A 16,190-nucleotide genomic window follows, 5' to 3' on the forward strand; every position below is an offset into this window, starting at 1 on the left:
TGGACACCACTGCCCTAACCAGTAACACCAAGCCCTTTCAGTAATGAGTGAAAGGGTTATCAGACATTTAAGCTTAGTCTGATATGAAATTTGAAAAGTTGCCCACTTTTCTGGATTTTTTTACTGCAAATTCCTTGACAAGATCACTGAAGTCCAGCTTTCTCACTAGATCACTCTCAATAGACATGAGAGTCAAATGGTTCAGTCTTTCTTGTCCCATTGTGGATCTGAGTCTATTTTTAACTATTTTAAGCTTGGAGAATGATCGCTCACCACTTGCATTTGTGACAGGAAATGTCAGGTAAAGCCTGAAAGCAATATCCACATTTGGGAAGATGTCCTGCAGTTTCTTTTCCCTAATGAATTGTAAAAGCAATCGAGCAGATGTGATGCCTTTATCACGAATAAAATCTTTAAACTGGACAATTTCTTCCACAAAGTCCATCTCCAAGTCAGCTGAATATTTACTTTGGAGATGAGATGCTTTGTTTCTTAGCTCTGGAACAGTAACACCAGAAATATTGTTCAGGAAGCCAAAAGTGTTGTTGAGGTTATCATATGCAATATACCTGCGATTGATTTCAGAAAGCAATCTGTCAACAACCACCAAAAAAACACTGGTGGAGAACTTTTGTTGAGCTGATAAGTCAACCTCTGAGGTGGCGCTCTCTCCAAAAAATGGTTTTGGAGTCTTTGATCTTCGACCAGTAACTCTGTAAGCTTGTGAAACTGTTGGAGACAACTTCTTTGCTTGAGACTCAAACCTATCAAATTGATCTCTCAGACCTCCAATGTAGTCCCGCAAGGATCCCACCAAATCCACAGCTGTACACAAGTCCAGTTCCACAGACTGCAAAGCTGCACTTGCTTTTTCAAAGCGCTGTAAAATGCTATGCCAAAATGTACACATAAAAGCTGTTTCAAGCTTGTCCATTTTTTTATCAAGTGATCTTGCTTCATTTCTTATTGCTGCATTTTGGTTTGTGTCATTTACAATATTCTTCAATGATTTTTGAATGTTTGCATAGTTAATATGCACTGCCTGTGTGGCATCTGCATGTGCAGCCCATCTAGTGTTCGAAAGGGACTTCAATGTTTCAATGAGCTTGTTTGCATTAGGCTGCAGTCCATCTGTTACCACCTTCCACCTTGCTGTCGACTTGGAGCAAAAATTAAATAAGTTTTGCACAAACTGGGAAAAATCAGCTGTCTCAAAACAGCAGTTAACACTATTAACTCCAACCAAATTCAGGGTATGTGCAGCACATGGAACCCATTCAACTAGTGGGTTGAGTTCTTTTATACGTGCTTGTAGTCCTTTATATACTCCTGACATGTTGGCAGCATTATCATAGCATTGCCCCCTGCAGTTTGCGATATCAATCCCCATCTCTTCCAAAACCTTAAGTACAGACGCACATAAAGCTTCCCCAGTATGACTTTCAATTGGTAGAAACTTCAGAAAGCGTTCCTGCGAGTGTCCTTCAGGTGACACATATCTTAACACAAATGTTAACTGATCAACATGTGCCACATCTGGCGTGGAGTCAACAGAGACTGAGAAGTATTTTGCCATTTTTACTTCACTCACTATTTCTGATAGAACACGATCACCCATCAGCTGAATAAATTCCTCACATGTTTGGGAAGAAAGATATGAGGGTTTCCCTGAACCTGCATTTCCATATTTCTCTATGTGAGACTTCAGAAAAGGATCAAACTCGCTGATTAACTCCAGTATTCCCAGATAATTCCCATTATCAGTTCTTCCAAATTTGTCACTGGCTCCTCTCAGAGCCAGTCCCCTCTCTGCTAAAAACTTGACAACAGACACAACTCTTCTCAACACTTCAGTCCAATATGAACACTCAGATTCAAATTGTTTCTGCAGTTCTGTGTCTATCCTCCCACTGGCTGCTGCAAGTGAAACATATGTCAGCATAGCTTTTCTATGATGTTCGCTGTTTTCGTGCTCTCTCATGCGTTCAGTCGCGTGCTTCCAGTCACTGAAACCAGTTTCAAAGTTTGACTGAGTATTAGCATTGGTGAAAATGCGGCATGCAAAACAAAACGCAGCTCCGGTGGATGGAGAGTAAAGCAGCCACGGTCTTTCGATGTACTCACCATTTAACATCTTGCGTTTAAAGTGAGATTTGGAGAAGTGACGCTTTTGATGCTTGTACACCCGTTCTGATGCTTGAAAGCCAACATTCATATTTTGACAGCTCTCCGGTCCTCGCTCAGCCCAGTAAGCTCGCACGGACTCGTCAATTTCCCCCCAATGCGCCGGATCGGTACTGTACGGATCCACAGTCGTCTTTCCATCTGCGGAAGAAGATCCCGCTTCCACCAACTCTGACTCCACAGACGCCAGTCCAGCCACCGACTCAGTCACGGTTAAAGATTCTGGCGGGATCTTAGTGCCGGTGTTATAGCTAAGGGTTTGAGGAGCGGGGGATAATGATGTTTCTGCTCCATCTCCGCTAACAGGTTTAAAAAACCCTGTCAGTTTAGGCATTTTGTTTGTCGCCTCTTTGGTGCGATGCTCTTTTTCCTTTCTCTTCTTTCTTTTCTGCGCTCCGCTGTCATATTTTCTGTTGTCCGCCATTGTAAAATAATATTCCCTTGGCCTTGGCGCTCTTCCTCCCCAATGCGTAAGATGCGTCAAAAGTGGACCAATAACAAGCAAGCATTCATGATTGACGTTTGTCAGAACAAATTGGAACATTTTTAATCTGTGCTGTCAAAACCATCGTAGTCATTGATTAAATTCTGACACTATCCATTCACAAAAATATAAAACATCCTTCGGGGCCCCCGAAATGCCGGGGCCCCGGGCTGCAGCCCCGGTAAGCCCCTGCTAAAATCCGGCCCAGCATATAATACAATATAATAATGTGTATATTGAGGATCATTGATAACATTATTGTTCTATTTGTTTTCAACACTGCTGCTGTGGATAATAATTTTAAATTGTGTCACCAGGAAAACCAGCAAATGAAATGTACACCTCGCATCCGGATTGGGCACCATCACTACACTTGGGCCACACTGAGATAAAGGCCACACAGACTGCACGCTATGAGAGACAGGAAAAGAGAAAACGGCAAAGGACTGACAGTACACCTGGGATGGATGAGACAGCTATTGATGACCTTGTTCCACCCGGTAAGCCTTACAGAGCCAGCAGATTCAACACCGTATGTTGCTTCTGTGGCTTTTTCAGCTGCATGATGCACATTTAGCTAAAAGATGTCCTTATTTTATCCATAGTGGAGACACCAGCTGAGGATGGAGCTGAGCAGGTTCTGTCAGCGCCGGCGTGCTGAAATCAACCGGCTGCTGGAGGAGAACAAGACCCTGAAACGTGAGCTTGGCCAGAGAAAAATGGATGAAGATTTCCTGAAGGAAGACACCGTCAAAGTGAAATACTACACTGGACTTCCACACCTTAAAGTCAACCACTTTATTCTGGTGTTTATGAATTACTGTATTAAAGAAAAGATTGATGCTCAATATGGAATTGACAATTTCTTTGTATCAACAATACACTCTAAGCAAACATTTAACAAGTGGGTTGTTTTTTAGCCATAGGTGTGTTTTGCATCCATACCCAAAAGCAAGAGGTCTCAAACGATCAGATCCTTTTCAGTGTTTATTTGCAAGTAGTGAAACTTGAGAACACAGTGTAGCGCAGAACAGTGCAGTGCAGTTTGAATGCTTGTAGGTAAATGGTTACAAATAAAAAATGGACGCAATGAAAATGCAGTGCAATTACTTACAATAACATAGTATGTATTTATACAAAATGTTCAATCCTATTAAGTCGGTCTTAATGAAACATCAATGGAGAAATGGAAAGTGGAGGTATTGCAAATTATTATTATACAAATTGTAGTTATAGTAAACATTAACAGTTAAACACTGTTAGTGCAAATTCTTATATAAGTATTTATAATATGCATTACTTAAATTGTATAAATAAAGGCTGCGATGCAATATTTCATGATATACAATAATATAATCTATAATTGTATAATAATATAACAACGTGCAATAATATGCAAATATAACAATACAATGTAATAATAAAAAATACTATGCTTTTTATAAAAAATGTCTATGATGACCCATGGCTTCAGGGGAGTCTCATTAATGCGCTGAGAGTGCAAGACCTGAGGAGAAAAAAAATAGACATAAATTATGCAGGTAAGGACACCATTATATTTCATTCTATGCAGGAAAGCAAACGTTAACCTCAACCCCTCATGCATGTGTATACATATATAAATCACAGTTATACAACAGTAAAGTATAACAACCACGCTGTTATATTGTTATATCACTTAAAAGAAAAAGAAATGAAATGAGCACAGGACATTTAAACCTGCATAATGCCTCTGACTGAATGATTTAAGCTCAAAGTTACCCGTTACAGTGTTTTATGAGGTCAGATTTAATAACCCGCAGTCAATACTGCACTCATTTTTCTAAATAGTTCACTTTGAAAGACTCTGATTCAAACTAGGAGTTAACTTGAATGGCCACAGCACTGCACTATTGTTTATTTTTTTATATTTTGCGGATCTTTGACTATTTAATCTGTTCCTTAAAATTTTATTAATAACAATGTTCAATATATGATTTTCAACAAAATACAGATGTAACACCTATCCAGTTTCTGAATGATGATAAAAAATCTTGTTTCTACCAGCAGCTGGGGGAGACTAGATTAGAAGATGGTTCAGAAAACCTGACAGGACACATTTTTTTCTAACACTAAGAATCAAACAAATGCTGATTTCTATTTCAGCAAATTATTCTTAAAATTTTTTTAAATAATTTGAATAAATGTTTTGATAAAGATTTGAGATTCCTTTCACTGAATGAATGGTCACAAAGCTAGTGTTAAGCTTGAAGTAAATCAAATGGAATGCCCCCCTCCCTTTAAGTTCTTTCTGCAGCCGGGTCTGGCTAACGTTCATGTTGATCCTACATCTGCAGCAGGAAAAGGCTCAGATACGTGAGAAACCCGGAGGGTTGGCAGTTACCGTTACAAACTACACCTTTGAAACACATAGCAGCTAGTTAAAAGAACATTACATGCGTCAGTGGTTGTCAGCACTAGCGGTTAGAAGTTGCTAAACTAGCAGTTGTCAGAGCTCGTCTGAACACAGCTTACCTTGGTGCGTATCACTGTGTTCCCAGTGTTTGCTGGCTTTATGAGCTGCAGCTCCTGAACCCATCCATTGGTGAACTGCACATGAGACTCCAAGGACTTGTAGCTTCTGTATTGTTCTGAGGTATATGCGCTTACTCCACAAACAAGGTAGCCGAAGACGTCCGAGAAGGAGAACAGTGGCAACAACTCGTCGTCGGTGCTCCACTCATTATTTGGAACCTCTTACGGATCCAAATTATTTATGATGCTGATTTTGTCAACATACCGGTCCCTGGCTTCTCTATTAAGTGTATCCCGGTAAATTCCGGATCCTTTTTGGGACTTCAACATCGTTCTTCTCTTCTGCTTTTCCTCGTGCAAATACGTTATGTCGGCGCTATGAAATTGTTAGCGTAGCCGTCAACATGGCAACCACGTCCCAGAATGCAAAGCGGATCCCGAGCCCTATTCCCATAGATATCCATAATAAAGGCCTTTATTATGGATATCTATGCCTATTCCCACACATTATAATCAAATACGGAGGCGTTCAACAGGGGGTCCGTGACCCCTAGAGGGTCCTTAGAGGTACTGCATGGGGGTCGCCAAAGTTTTGGTTGATTTGACTTTTTTTATATATATTTCCCCTCTGCAATTTTTTTCCCACTAATTGAACCTGTGATCATCAATCTCTATAACGCCTCCCTCGAGTGATTCAGACAGACCCCCTCTGTAATTGACATTTATGCACTATTTTTGCACGTCACTATCACTTTACTTGGATTTAGTTTTACATATGCATATATATATATATATATATATATATATATATATATATATATATATATATATATCCTAATTTCATTGGAATCTTTAAAGTTTTACATTTTTTCTATTGTAAACGTTACAAGGTGCAAAACAAGGAAAGCGAAAATGGTACATGTACCATAAACAGGGTACAAGAGACAATAAAGATACGTTCTCAGAGTAAAAAAAAAAACACCTGCTACAATAAGATTCAAAACAATAAAAACAAAGGGCAATCTCAAATTAAATCAAATTGTTCCAACATTGCTGATAATTTGATCCATACTTAGTTTTAACCAGTCTCAGAGACCTAGAATATACACTATATTGCCAAAAGTATTTGCTCACCCATCCAAATTATTGGAATCAGGTGTTCCAATCACTTCCATGGCCACAGGTGTATAAATTCAAGCACCTAGGCATGCAGACTGTTTTTACAAACATTTGTGAAAGAATGGGTCGCTCTCAGGAGCTCAGTGAATTCCAGCGTGGAACTGTGATAGGATGCCACCTGTGCAACAAATCCAGTCGTGAAATTTCCTCGCTCCTAAATATTCCACAGTCAACTGTCAGCTGTATTATAAGAAAATGGAAGTGTTTGGGAACGACAGCAACTCAGCCACGAAGTGGTAGGCCACGTAAACTGACGGAGCGGGGTCAGCGGATGCTGACGCGCATAGTGCGAAGAGGTCGCCAACTTTCTGCAGAGTCAATCACTACAGACCTCCAAACTTCATGTGGCCTTCAGATTAGCTCAAGAACAGTGCGCAGAGAGCTTCATGGAATGGGTTTTCATGGTCGAGCAGCTGCATCCAAGCCATACATCACCAAGTGCAATGCAAAGCGTCGGATGCGGTGGTGTAAAGCACGCCGCCACTGGACTCTAGAGCAGTGGAGACGCGTTCTCTGGAGTGACGAATCGCGCTTCTCCATCTGGCAATCTGATGGACGGGTCTGGGTTTGGCGGTTGCCAGGAGAACGGTACTTGTCTGACTGCATTGTGCCAAGTGTAAAGTTTGGTGGAGGGGGGATTATGGTGTGGGGTTGTTTTTCAGGAGCTGGGCTTGGCCCCTTAGTTCCAGTGAAAGGAACTCTGAATGCTTCAGCATACCAAGACATTTTGGACAATTCCATGCTCCCAACTTTGTGGGAACAGTTTGGAGCTGGCCCCTTCCTCTTCCAACATGACTGTGCACCAGTGCACAAAGCAAGGTCCATAAAGACATGGATGACAGAGTCTGGTGTGGATGAACTTGACTGGCCTGCACAGAGTCCTGACCTCAACCCGATAGAACACCTTTGGGATGAATTAGAGCGGAGACTGAGAGCCAGGCCTTCTCGTCCAACATCAGTGTGCGACCTCACAAATGCGCTTCTGGAAGAATGGTCAAAAATTCCCATAAACACACTCCTAAACCTTGTGGACAGCCTTCCCAGAAGAGTTGAAGCTGTTCTAGCTGCAAAGGGTGGACCGACGTCATATTGAACCCTATGGATTAGGAACGGGATGTCACTTAAGCTCATATGTGAGTCAAGGCAGGTGAGCAAATACTTTTGGCAATATAGTGTAAGTCAAAACCATTTTTCCAATGACAAAAAGTGGGTATCGTTTTAAAATACCCACATCTGTGAATAAAATTTTTCCTATCAATCTAAGAAAGTTTCCTAAATGGAAAGCAAATTCTCTTTGCTTTCTAAACCAAATGATGTAGTTGTGCAAAATGTTTCAGAGTGATGTCAAAAACTCTTTATTTGGATATATTTAGTTAATTATGTTGAATTGCACCTCTTCACCCTTATATCACTAGTTCCTGTTTTAATAATATGCTCTGTTGAAAAGTGTTTTAAAATGTTAAGATGTTAAAATCGTCTTTAATAGTAAATTGATCGTATAGTTAATGAATATATGGATAGGTTAGAAAAGGTAATAAACCTGATAAATAAAAGGGACAGAAGGAGGATTTAGTTTATTAAATTAAGAAGAAAAAAGAAGTTTAGGATATTAAAAAATAATATCCTAAACTGCCAAAATAATAAATTAGGATATAAAGTTAAATATATATGCTAGAATACCGTCATTTTGTTTCACAATGCGTACCAGTAGGTGGCGGTAATGCGCATTAAAATTGTTGCCAAACGCCATTATAGAAGAATCTACCATAATATGAAAGGCGAAGAAGAAGACCGTAACGTGTTGGCGCGTGTTTTGAAGCTGCTTGTGGAGAGATGTCCTGGGCCGTGAGTAGTGAGGAAACAGGAAGCGATTCTTGTGGGATGGAAGATGGAAATAGTGACAATGAAGGTTGGAAGATAGCAACATCAAAAAATGAGAAAAAGCGGAAAAAACAGAGATCAGTTAAAGGGGAATCTAGTTCAGAACAATCCAGTGATGAGCAATCCATACATTCCACAGCACAACGAAATGAATTCAAAGTCATATTCAAAGTCGTTAATCAGGCAGACTCTTTTACAAATTGGAATCCGGTTCACTTAACAAAAACCATCAATAAACTTGTTGGAGAAGTCAGAGGTGCCAGAATTCTGTACAGTGGAGACCTGCTAATTAACTGCAGAGACAGCGCCCAGCAAGGCAAAGCAATACGAATCAACAAAATTGACGGGATAAGAGTTCAGTGCAGCTTAATGGAGAACAAAAAGATCAGCAGGGGAGTCATTGGAGGAGTTCCTCTAAATATTTCTGAAAAAGAGATTCTGGAAAACATAAGCGGTGCAAAAGTAAAAGAAGTAAAACGGTTAAAAACAACAAGAAACGGAGAAAGATCTGACAGTTTATCAGTATTAATTAAATTTGAAGAAGAGCAATTACCAAGCAAAGTATTCATCGGTTACATCAGCTATAATGTTAAAATCTACAATCCTCCACCACTGAGATGTTTCAAATGCCAAAAATTCGGTCACATTGCAGCAGTTTGTAAAGGGAAACGGAGGTGTGGAAGGTGTGCAGGAGAACACGAATATGGTAAATGTGGAAAAGAAGCTAAAATAAAATGCTGTAATTGTGGTGGAGAACATACTGCTGCTTATCGCGGTTGTGAAGCAAGCAAAAGGTCTGAGGAAATAAAAAAAATGAAATTTGAGCTCGGAATAACCTATGCTGAAGCTGCAAAAAGGTTCCCATCTCAGTCAGAAAAACCCAAACCTACAGTTCAACACACGGCAAATTTCAGACCTCTAGAGAAATCTCCAAAAATTGATGAAGACTCACTAATTGTTAAAAAGACAAATTTTGTTCTTTTCATGGTGGAAGTGATTAATTGTACTGCACAGACAACAAAAAAAACTGAAAAAATCAAAATAATAGTGAAGGCTGCAGAAAAATATCTGGACATTAAAGATTTGAACTGGGAGATGGTTGGAAGCATGATGGGAGGACCGATGGGACCATCAGAAACTGGCAAAGTTACGATGACCTAGAGTTAAATTAAAATTATATGGGCAAATGTGATTTAGTATTATGTTGGTTTATGTTACACAGGTTTTTTTTTTTTTTTTTTGGGGTGAATCGTTTCCTGTTTTCTTGCTTTACTCCATATCAGTTGGTGGCGGTAATGCACATTTCACAAGTTTGCCAACCGCCATAAAATCTCATAAGAAGAAGAAGAAGAAGACCGTAACGTCACCGCAGCACCGGAAGTTTTTGTTAGCAGAGGAAGATAAAAGCTACCAAGAGTTTTCTTTCTGTATTTACAGTTAATACATCGGAGACATGGTTTGTGAAAAATGTAGGTTTATTTTACTCATCTATTTTTGATCTTGTATATATTTGATGCTAACGATGGTTAGTTCTGTCAACGAAGCTTATGTCAAGGCCGAGACCCGTTATGTAAAGCTAATATTCAGTTTTATTCTTTTTTAGAGACGTTTTGACTGCTTTCCCGTTCGTTTTATTTGATATATTTCGGGGTTTTCAGGTGAGAAGAAGCTTGGCAGAGTGATCACTCCGGACACCTGGAAGGATGGAGCCCGGAACACAACAGGTGAACCTTCAACATGGAAAAATAATAACAGAAAAAGTTTATTTTTCCTGTAAATAGAAGAAAAACATAACAGGAGCATAAACTGAATTTTACAAGAGTTATTTGGATAGAATAAGCTGTTTAAATACCTCTCAATTGTCACAACCTTGAAATGACTGGAAGCAGTAAAGTTGACTCAAGAATAGAATAGAATAGAAACTGCCTTTATTGTCCCCTAATGGGGAAATTCTGTTGTTTACAGCAGCAAAAAGATGATAGAAAAAATGAATTAAAATCATAATAATGAAGAATTAAAAGATAAAAAAAATTTAATACTGTACTGTATAGTGTTTTAACAATATAAATATTGTGCACCTGGGGAATAAATAACCATGAAACAGCTATGGACATTTGTACAATAATGGAAATTTGAAAATAGCAGCTACATCAAGGATGTGCAAAATGACAGCAGCATGTTATTTAACTGACTAAGGTAGAAAGTATCTTTATTTAGATAAGAATTACCCTTTAGGTCTGTAGATTCTGAATAAGAAACATAGCGGTGATGCCATCATACTGTGAGACCTTTTGTTTTTATATAAAGAGACTGGTTAGAGTTTAGGGGAAGGTAGGTGGAGCAGTTTAAATGTAAAGCTTTAAAGTTTAATCTCTGTGTTTGCATCATATGTTTTGTTTATTCTGATTTAACTATACCAGCTCTGATTTGCATTTTATTCACTGACAACATTCTGCAGCATTAGATATTTGTGACAAATGAGCCTCTCTCTCGTTCTTTGTCATGTTTTTTATTTTGTCTAGAAAGTGGAGGGCGCAAGTTAAATGAAAACAAGATGCTGACATCTAAAAAAGCCAGGTTAGTATTACGAGATAAATGATTTAAAAAAATGAAAATTACGGCATCTCAACCTTCAAAACACTATTGCATTTGGGTTTGGATTGTTTTTTGTTGTTGTTTTTTTCAGGTTTGACCCTTACAGCAAGACGGGCTTTGCTATCTGCAGGATCTGCAAGAGCTCAGTTCATCAGCCTGGATCTCACTACTGCCAGGGCTGCGCTTACAAGAAAGGTATTTTCTATAATTCCTCCATATTTTGCCACTTATCCTTCAGGGTCATGGGGAAAAGACCCACGCAGAAAGACCCTAGGCCAGTAATCAAACCCAGGAACTTCTTGCAACCCCCTTTTAATTCATTGTGCAGTGCTGGATAAAATTTCCACTTGGCAGACTGCAGATAAATGTGTTTCTTTTCTTCTTACGTTTGAAACGAAAAAGAGAAACGCAATACTGAGCCAAATTGTGCGAAGAGGGAAATTGACATAACGTTGCATTTGCTTAGGTGATTGGCTTCATTTTATGTAGAATTGATTCTTGAAGGGGTACAGCTGAAAAGTGTTTGTTTTACCTGAACTAAATAACCCTTTGAATCATTTTCCAGAGTTATTACCTGAAGTTGCAGATCTGAAAGGTCAAGTAAATAATTTCCTGATATTTGTTTTCTTTTTTCCTGGCTCCAACCAAATTAGTAACTTCAAGTCATGTAAAAATGTAATCGATTTGTCCACACTTGCAATCTTTAAAGAGCCAACTATTTCAAGAAAGGCCAGGCAATAAAACTAAGACTGTAGAAACCTGATCAATATCGGTAGAAAATAAATAAGAATATCCGATCATTTCACTAAACCCTGATCAAGAAACATGCAGGAATGTAGGACGTCAGGAAGTATTTAGCCTCCTAACCTCTCTGGACCAAGCTAAGCGAGGTTGGCTGACCTCTTTTCAAAGTATAAAGTTATGTTGAATAGTTTGACATTTAAATTCTGCCTTATTCTCCTGGTTCTTTTTTTGTTTAAATCAACAATTATTAATATCCACTGATATAAAAGGCTTTTATTTTGATACATTATCAGCCACATTGCACTAATTTAATAGGTAACATTTCTTTTTTATAGATGCATGACAGGTTGCCTGACTGAGCAGCAGGTTATGCTTTTTTTGTGTGTTTTCTATCATCCCTGGTTCAGGGGTGCCTCTAAAGATTGCAACAGCTGTGGCCTACGTGCTTATAGGGTAAAATCCTGCACTGTAAATAAACAAAAGATGCTCAAACTGAATCCAGGGCTGTTCTGATTGGTCTGTTTAAATGGTGTGTGTTGGCTGCTGCCAGCTCTGTAAAGTATTTGAGTTGAGTGATGAAATGCAAACAGCGGTACATCTCAAAGCGGGGCCAAATTACGTTGCAGTTTCTAAGTACAATGTATACAAATGAAGAGCGGGTCTAAGTACATTCATATTTTGGGTCTAAGTAAGTCGTATTTTTAGAATTTGTGTTATAGCTCTGTCACCTTCCCCCCAAAAATCTGTTTTTTTTTTTGTTTTCTGCCCCCTATGTGCACTATTTTGAATATAAATCAGTAGATGCGTTTAAAATAAAAAACATTTCCAGCTCTTCCTACTGTGTAGAGAAAAAAACATTTATCAAAAAACAAATGCTTCTGTTACCCCACATCAACATTTACACCCACTTTCTACAACTCCAGCTAGAAAATAGAGTAATCTACAGACATGCTCACAGTTTTACCATTTCCTCAACCACAAAAATATACTTTTTGGGCTACTTTTATCTGCTTTAACAACAGATAACATAAGCTTTTTGTTAATGTCTTAACTTCTCTGGGTCACCGGCGCATTGTTTTGTTTATTTACATCAAACACAGCAGTATACTTGAGAATAACACCAGTTAAACTTTTATCAAATTAGACATGTAATACATCTTAAGAAAGCTTAGATTCTCCACATTTCAACTGCCAAGTTGAATAAAAAATTAAAGAAACCATGAGCTCCAAAGCACAATTAATAAGATATAGCAGCATGTTAAATATGAATTTTTAAAGTAAAGCTTTGTCGTCATACTTTGAAGCGATCCTGAGGTCGTACTATAAATCCAATCTTAGATTGTTTATATTCCATTTGTCTGTAAAGGTCTACGGATAAAAAGTAATCCAGCATACATTCCATGAGGAGAAAATCATTGTGATCAGAGAAGTTCGATCCCTATAGCTAATGCTAACCGTCTTGCTAATTCCCCTAGCTTCCACAAACTTTTCCGGTTGATTTTTGGTATGTTTGTTTTCCTCACCTTCTAACATAAATATAAAATTGTCCCTGTCAATTACATTTTGAGATATGACGCCAAGACAGTCTTTGCAGCGTCAAAGCATTCCCTCTCAGCAGCCATCTTTACGCGTGTTCCCCTTATATTATTCCTCATAAAGTCCGACTGCTATTAAGTCCACATGCAATGTTTGGCTCTATAACCAATAAAATTGGCTAATTTGGCTAATTTGAATTATGCATCCCGGACATATATAGCGGCACATTAGTGACTGGATCGTTGCACACTATTAGATAATTAGATGGAAAGTTAGAAAAATGAAAAAAATATTTGCTTCAAAAAGGTTTTGTGGCCTTCAAAATGCTCCAGTGGGATTGTTGGGGTAAAATTGTTGTGTTAAAGCAATAAGCACAATTTGGCATTATCTGGCGCATTTGCAGAGGTTTGGAGATGCTGGTGAAACCAGAGGTTAAAAGTCCCGTAGCTGTTGACCCGTCATACCTAAAGATCTGAAATTTTCAGCAGTTGTTGATGTTAACACGATGTAGAATGTAAATGTAAAACAAAGACACATATCTATTTTCAAACATGTCTTTGTTACTGCTATTCAAATAAACCCTATAATTTTCTAGAATTAAAAAACCCAATTATGAGTCATGTTTTAACTGCTGTAGTTTAGGCTGTGTTTTAGTCACACTATTTTAATTTATATTTTTAGAAGCTAAAAGGTGTTAGCTTTCAAATGGTGCAAAATGCACAAAATTTGAGCTTACAGTTCCTTAGTTATTTGCTTTTCTATTTGGCTATGCAAAAAGGCGAGGATTACTTAAAACTAGGTGGATGTTAAGAAAAAAAATGGAGGGTAAATGATAAGTAAAAATCTAGTACATGGTTTACAAATACATGTCATACTCTTCACTTTTTAACTTCTAGAAAAAAAAACTGAACACCATGTCTCATTTCCCTTCTTTTTCTCAGTCATCTACAGCTTTATGATTACCTTTTTTCATCTATTATGTGGGGGAAAAATCACAAAGCTTTAAATATTCACCACAATCTATGGCAATAATAATAACAGGTTTAATCTGTTTTTCCCTTTTTATCTGCAGGAATCTGTGCGATGTGTGGAAAGAAGGTTCTGGAAACCAAGAACTACAAGCAGACGTCAGTGTGATGCGTTGCTGGTTTGCATGAGTGCAGGAAGAGAAAAAATAGACTGAGAAAGAGGCATCAGAAGTGACACCGTTCTCTTTATTTCGGATTATTGTATCACATCACTGGAAATGTTCCATTCACATGCAGACAGCGCCAGCTCCAAACAGATCACCTGACTCTAAAATAATGGATGCTGAAGATTTTTGTCCGATTTGTAAATCCAGTACCTAAACTAACTTTTCTTCCTTTTTTAGTTTTATGTGCATGTAATATATTGTGTTAAACTTGAGTGAAATAAAGTTGCCAGTTTGGCAAAATGGTTTGTTTCCCTCCAGCCATAACGGAGTATAATTTTAGCCTCTTACGCAAGCAAAGACAAATTTCCTCTTTGTGTCGTAATAATTGGTTTACTCTGATATAATCATATTTTGAAACTGCCTGCCTCAATGTCAGCTGTGACCCTTCTCAATCCCCAACATGGAGGTTGTAGTTCATAGCGTTCCCTCTTTGATATTTAAAGGGCTAACTCTGCCTCAGGCCTAGGAATACATGGACACACTAATATTTTAATGTTTCAAGGTTTGTCATGTTTTTACGAGCATGGTCAAGGCTCTACCGAAGATGGGTAATATAATGTACAGTGTAGCAATGTGTGATTAATGTTACTAAAACATTTAAGCTCATTTGCAATAACAAGGTTTCTACACAGTAGTGAATTGAATTAACTCACATTCAGTTAATTAAAAGGTAGTAAAATTTCACTATATTCTGACTTTTCCACTAATGCTGACTTGTTTCAAGTTCATGTATAAAAATGATAACTATATACAGCAGGACCTGAGCTGATGCTGATTAAAATTTATTGTTTCCAATGGATGATCTGCTTTTCTCAATGTGAGGCGTTGAAATCACATAATATATAGAAACTAGAGCCATTTTGCTTCTTGCCTCTTATTGTAAAAGTTAAATAATTTGAACCGCAATTATTTGATGAAACTGATTGTCTTAAAAACCTCTATTTTATTAACTAAGACTTTTAAGTTGAATAGAATAATCCAGTTAAGTACATCTAATATTTTTGTTATAGCATCATGGGTATATATTAATGAACCGTTTTATTCTGTCCTTATAATTCAGGCATAAGATTTCTGTATTCAATTGAATTTCTTATATAGAGCTCAATTAAGTTAATTGGATTTATTACTACTTAGCCTCTAACAACAGCAGCACTTCAAATTTTTTTTAAATCATAATGTAAGATATACAGGTGCTGGTCATAAAATTAGAATATCATGAAAAAGTAGATTGATTTCAGTAATTCCATTTAAAAAGTGAAACTTGTATATTATATTCATACATTACATACAAACTCATATATTTCAGATGTTTATTTTGTTTAATTTTGATGATTACAAATGACAACAAATGAAAATCTCAAATTCATCATATCAGAAAATTAGAATATTACTGAAGACCAATAAAAACAAAGGATTTATAGAAATGTTGGCCAACTGAAAAGTATGAACATGAAAAGTATGAGCATGTACAGCACTCAGTATTTAGTTGGGCCTCCTTTGGCCTGTATTACTGCAGCAATGCGGCGTGGCATGGAGTCGATCAGTCTGTGGCACTGCTCAGGTGTTATGATAGCCCAGGTTGCTCTAATAGTGGCTTTTAGCTCTTCTGAATTGTTGGGTCTGGTGTATTGCATCTTCTTCTTCACAATACCCCATAGATTTTCTATGGGGTTAAGGTCAGGAGAGTTTGCTGGCCAATTAAGAACAGGGATACCATGGTCCTTCAACCAGGTACTGGTAGCTTTGGCACTGTGTGCAGGTGCCAAGTCCTGTTGGAAAATGAAATCTGCATCTCCAAAAAGTTGGGCCAGCTGCAGGAAGCATGAAGTGCTCTAAAACTTCCTGGTATGTGGCTGCGTTGACCCTGGACCTCAGAAA

The 16,190-nt window shown here is 38.0% G+C and overlaps 1 protein-coding gene across 1 annotated transcript; it reads left to right on the plus strand.

The window, feature by feature from the left end:
- Window positions 1-9,580: 9,580 nt before the first annotated feature.
- cript (cysteine-rich PDZ-binding protein) lies at window positions 9,581-14,573 on the plus strand. Its single transcript, XM_038282507.1, has 5 exons — window positions 9,581-9,711; window positions 9,901-9,966; window positions 10,765-10,819; window positions 10,929-11,032; window positions 14,190-14,573. Exons 1-5 carry the CDS (start codon window positions 9,696-9,698, stop codon window positions 14,252-14,254), a joined length of 306 nt encoding a protein of 101 aa, XP_038138435.1. The 5' UTR covers window positions 9,581-9,695; the 3' UTR covers window positions 14,255-14,573.
- The last annotated feature ends 1,617 nt before the right edge of the window (window positions 14,574-16,190 follow it).

Source organism: Cyprinodon tularosa, unplaced genomic scaffold, assembly GCF_016077235.1.
Source record: "Cyprinodon tularosa strain WSP-4 unplaced genomic scaffold, ASM1607723v1 ctg185, whole genome shotgun sequence".
NCBI lineage: Eukaryota > Metazoa > Chordata > Actinopteri > Cyprinodontiformes > Cyprinodontidae > Cyprinodon > Cyprinodon tularosa.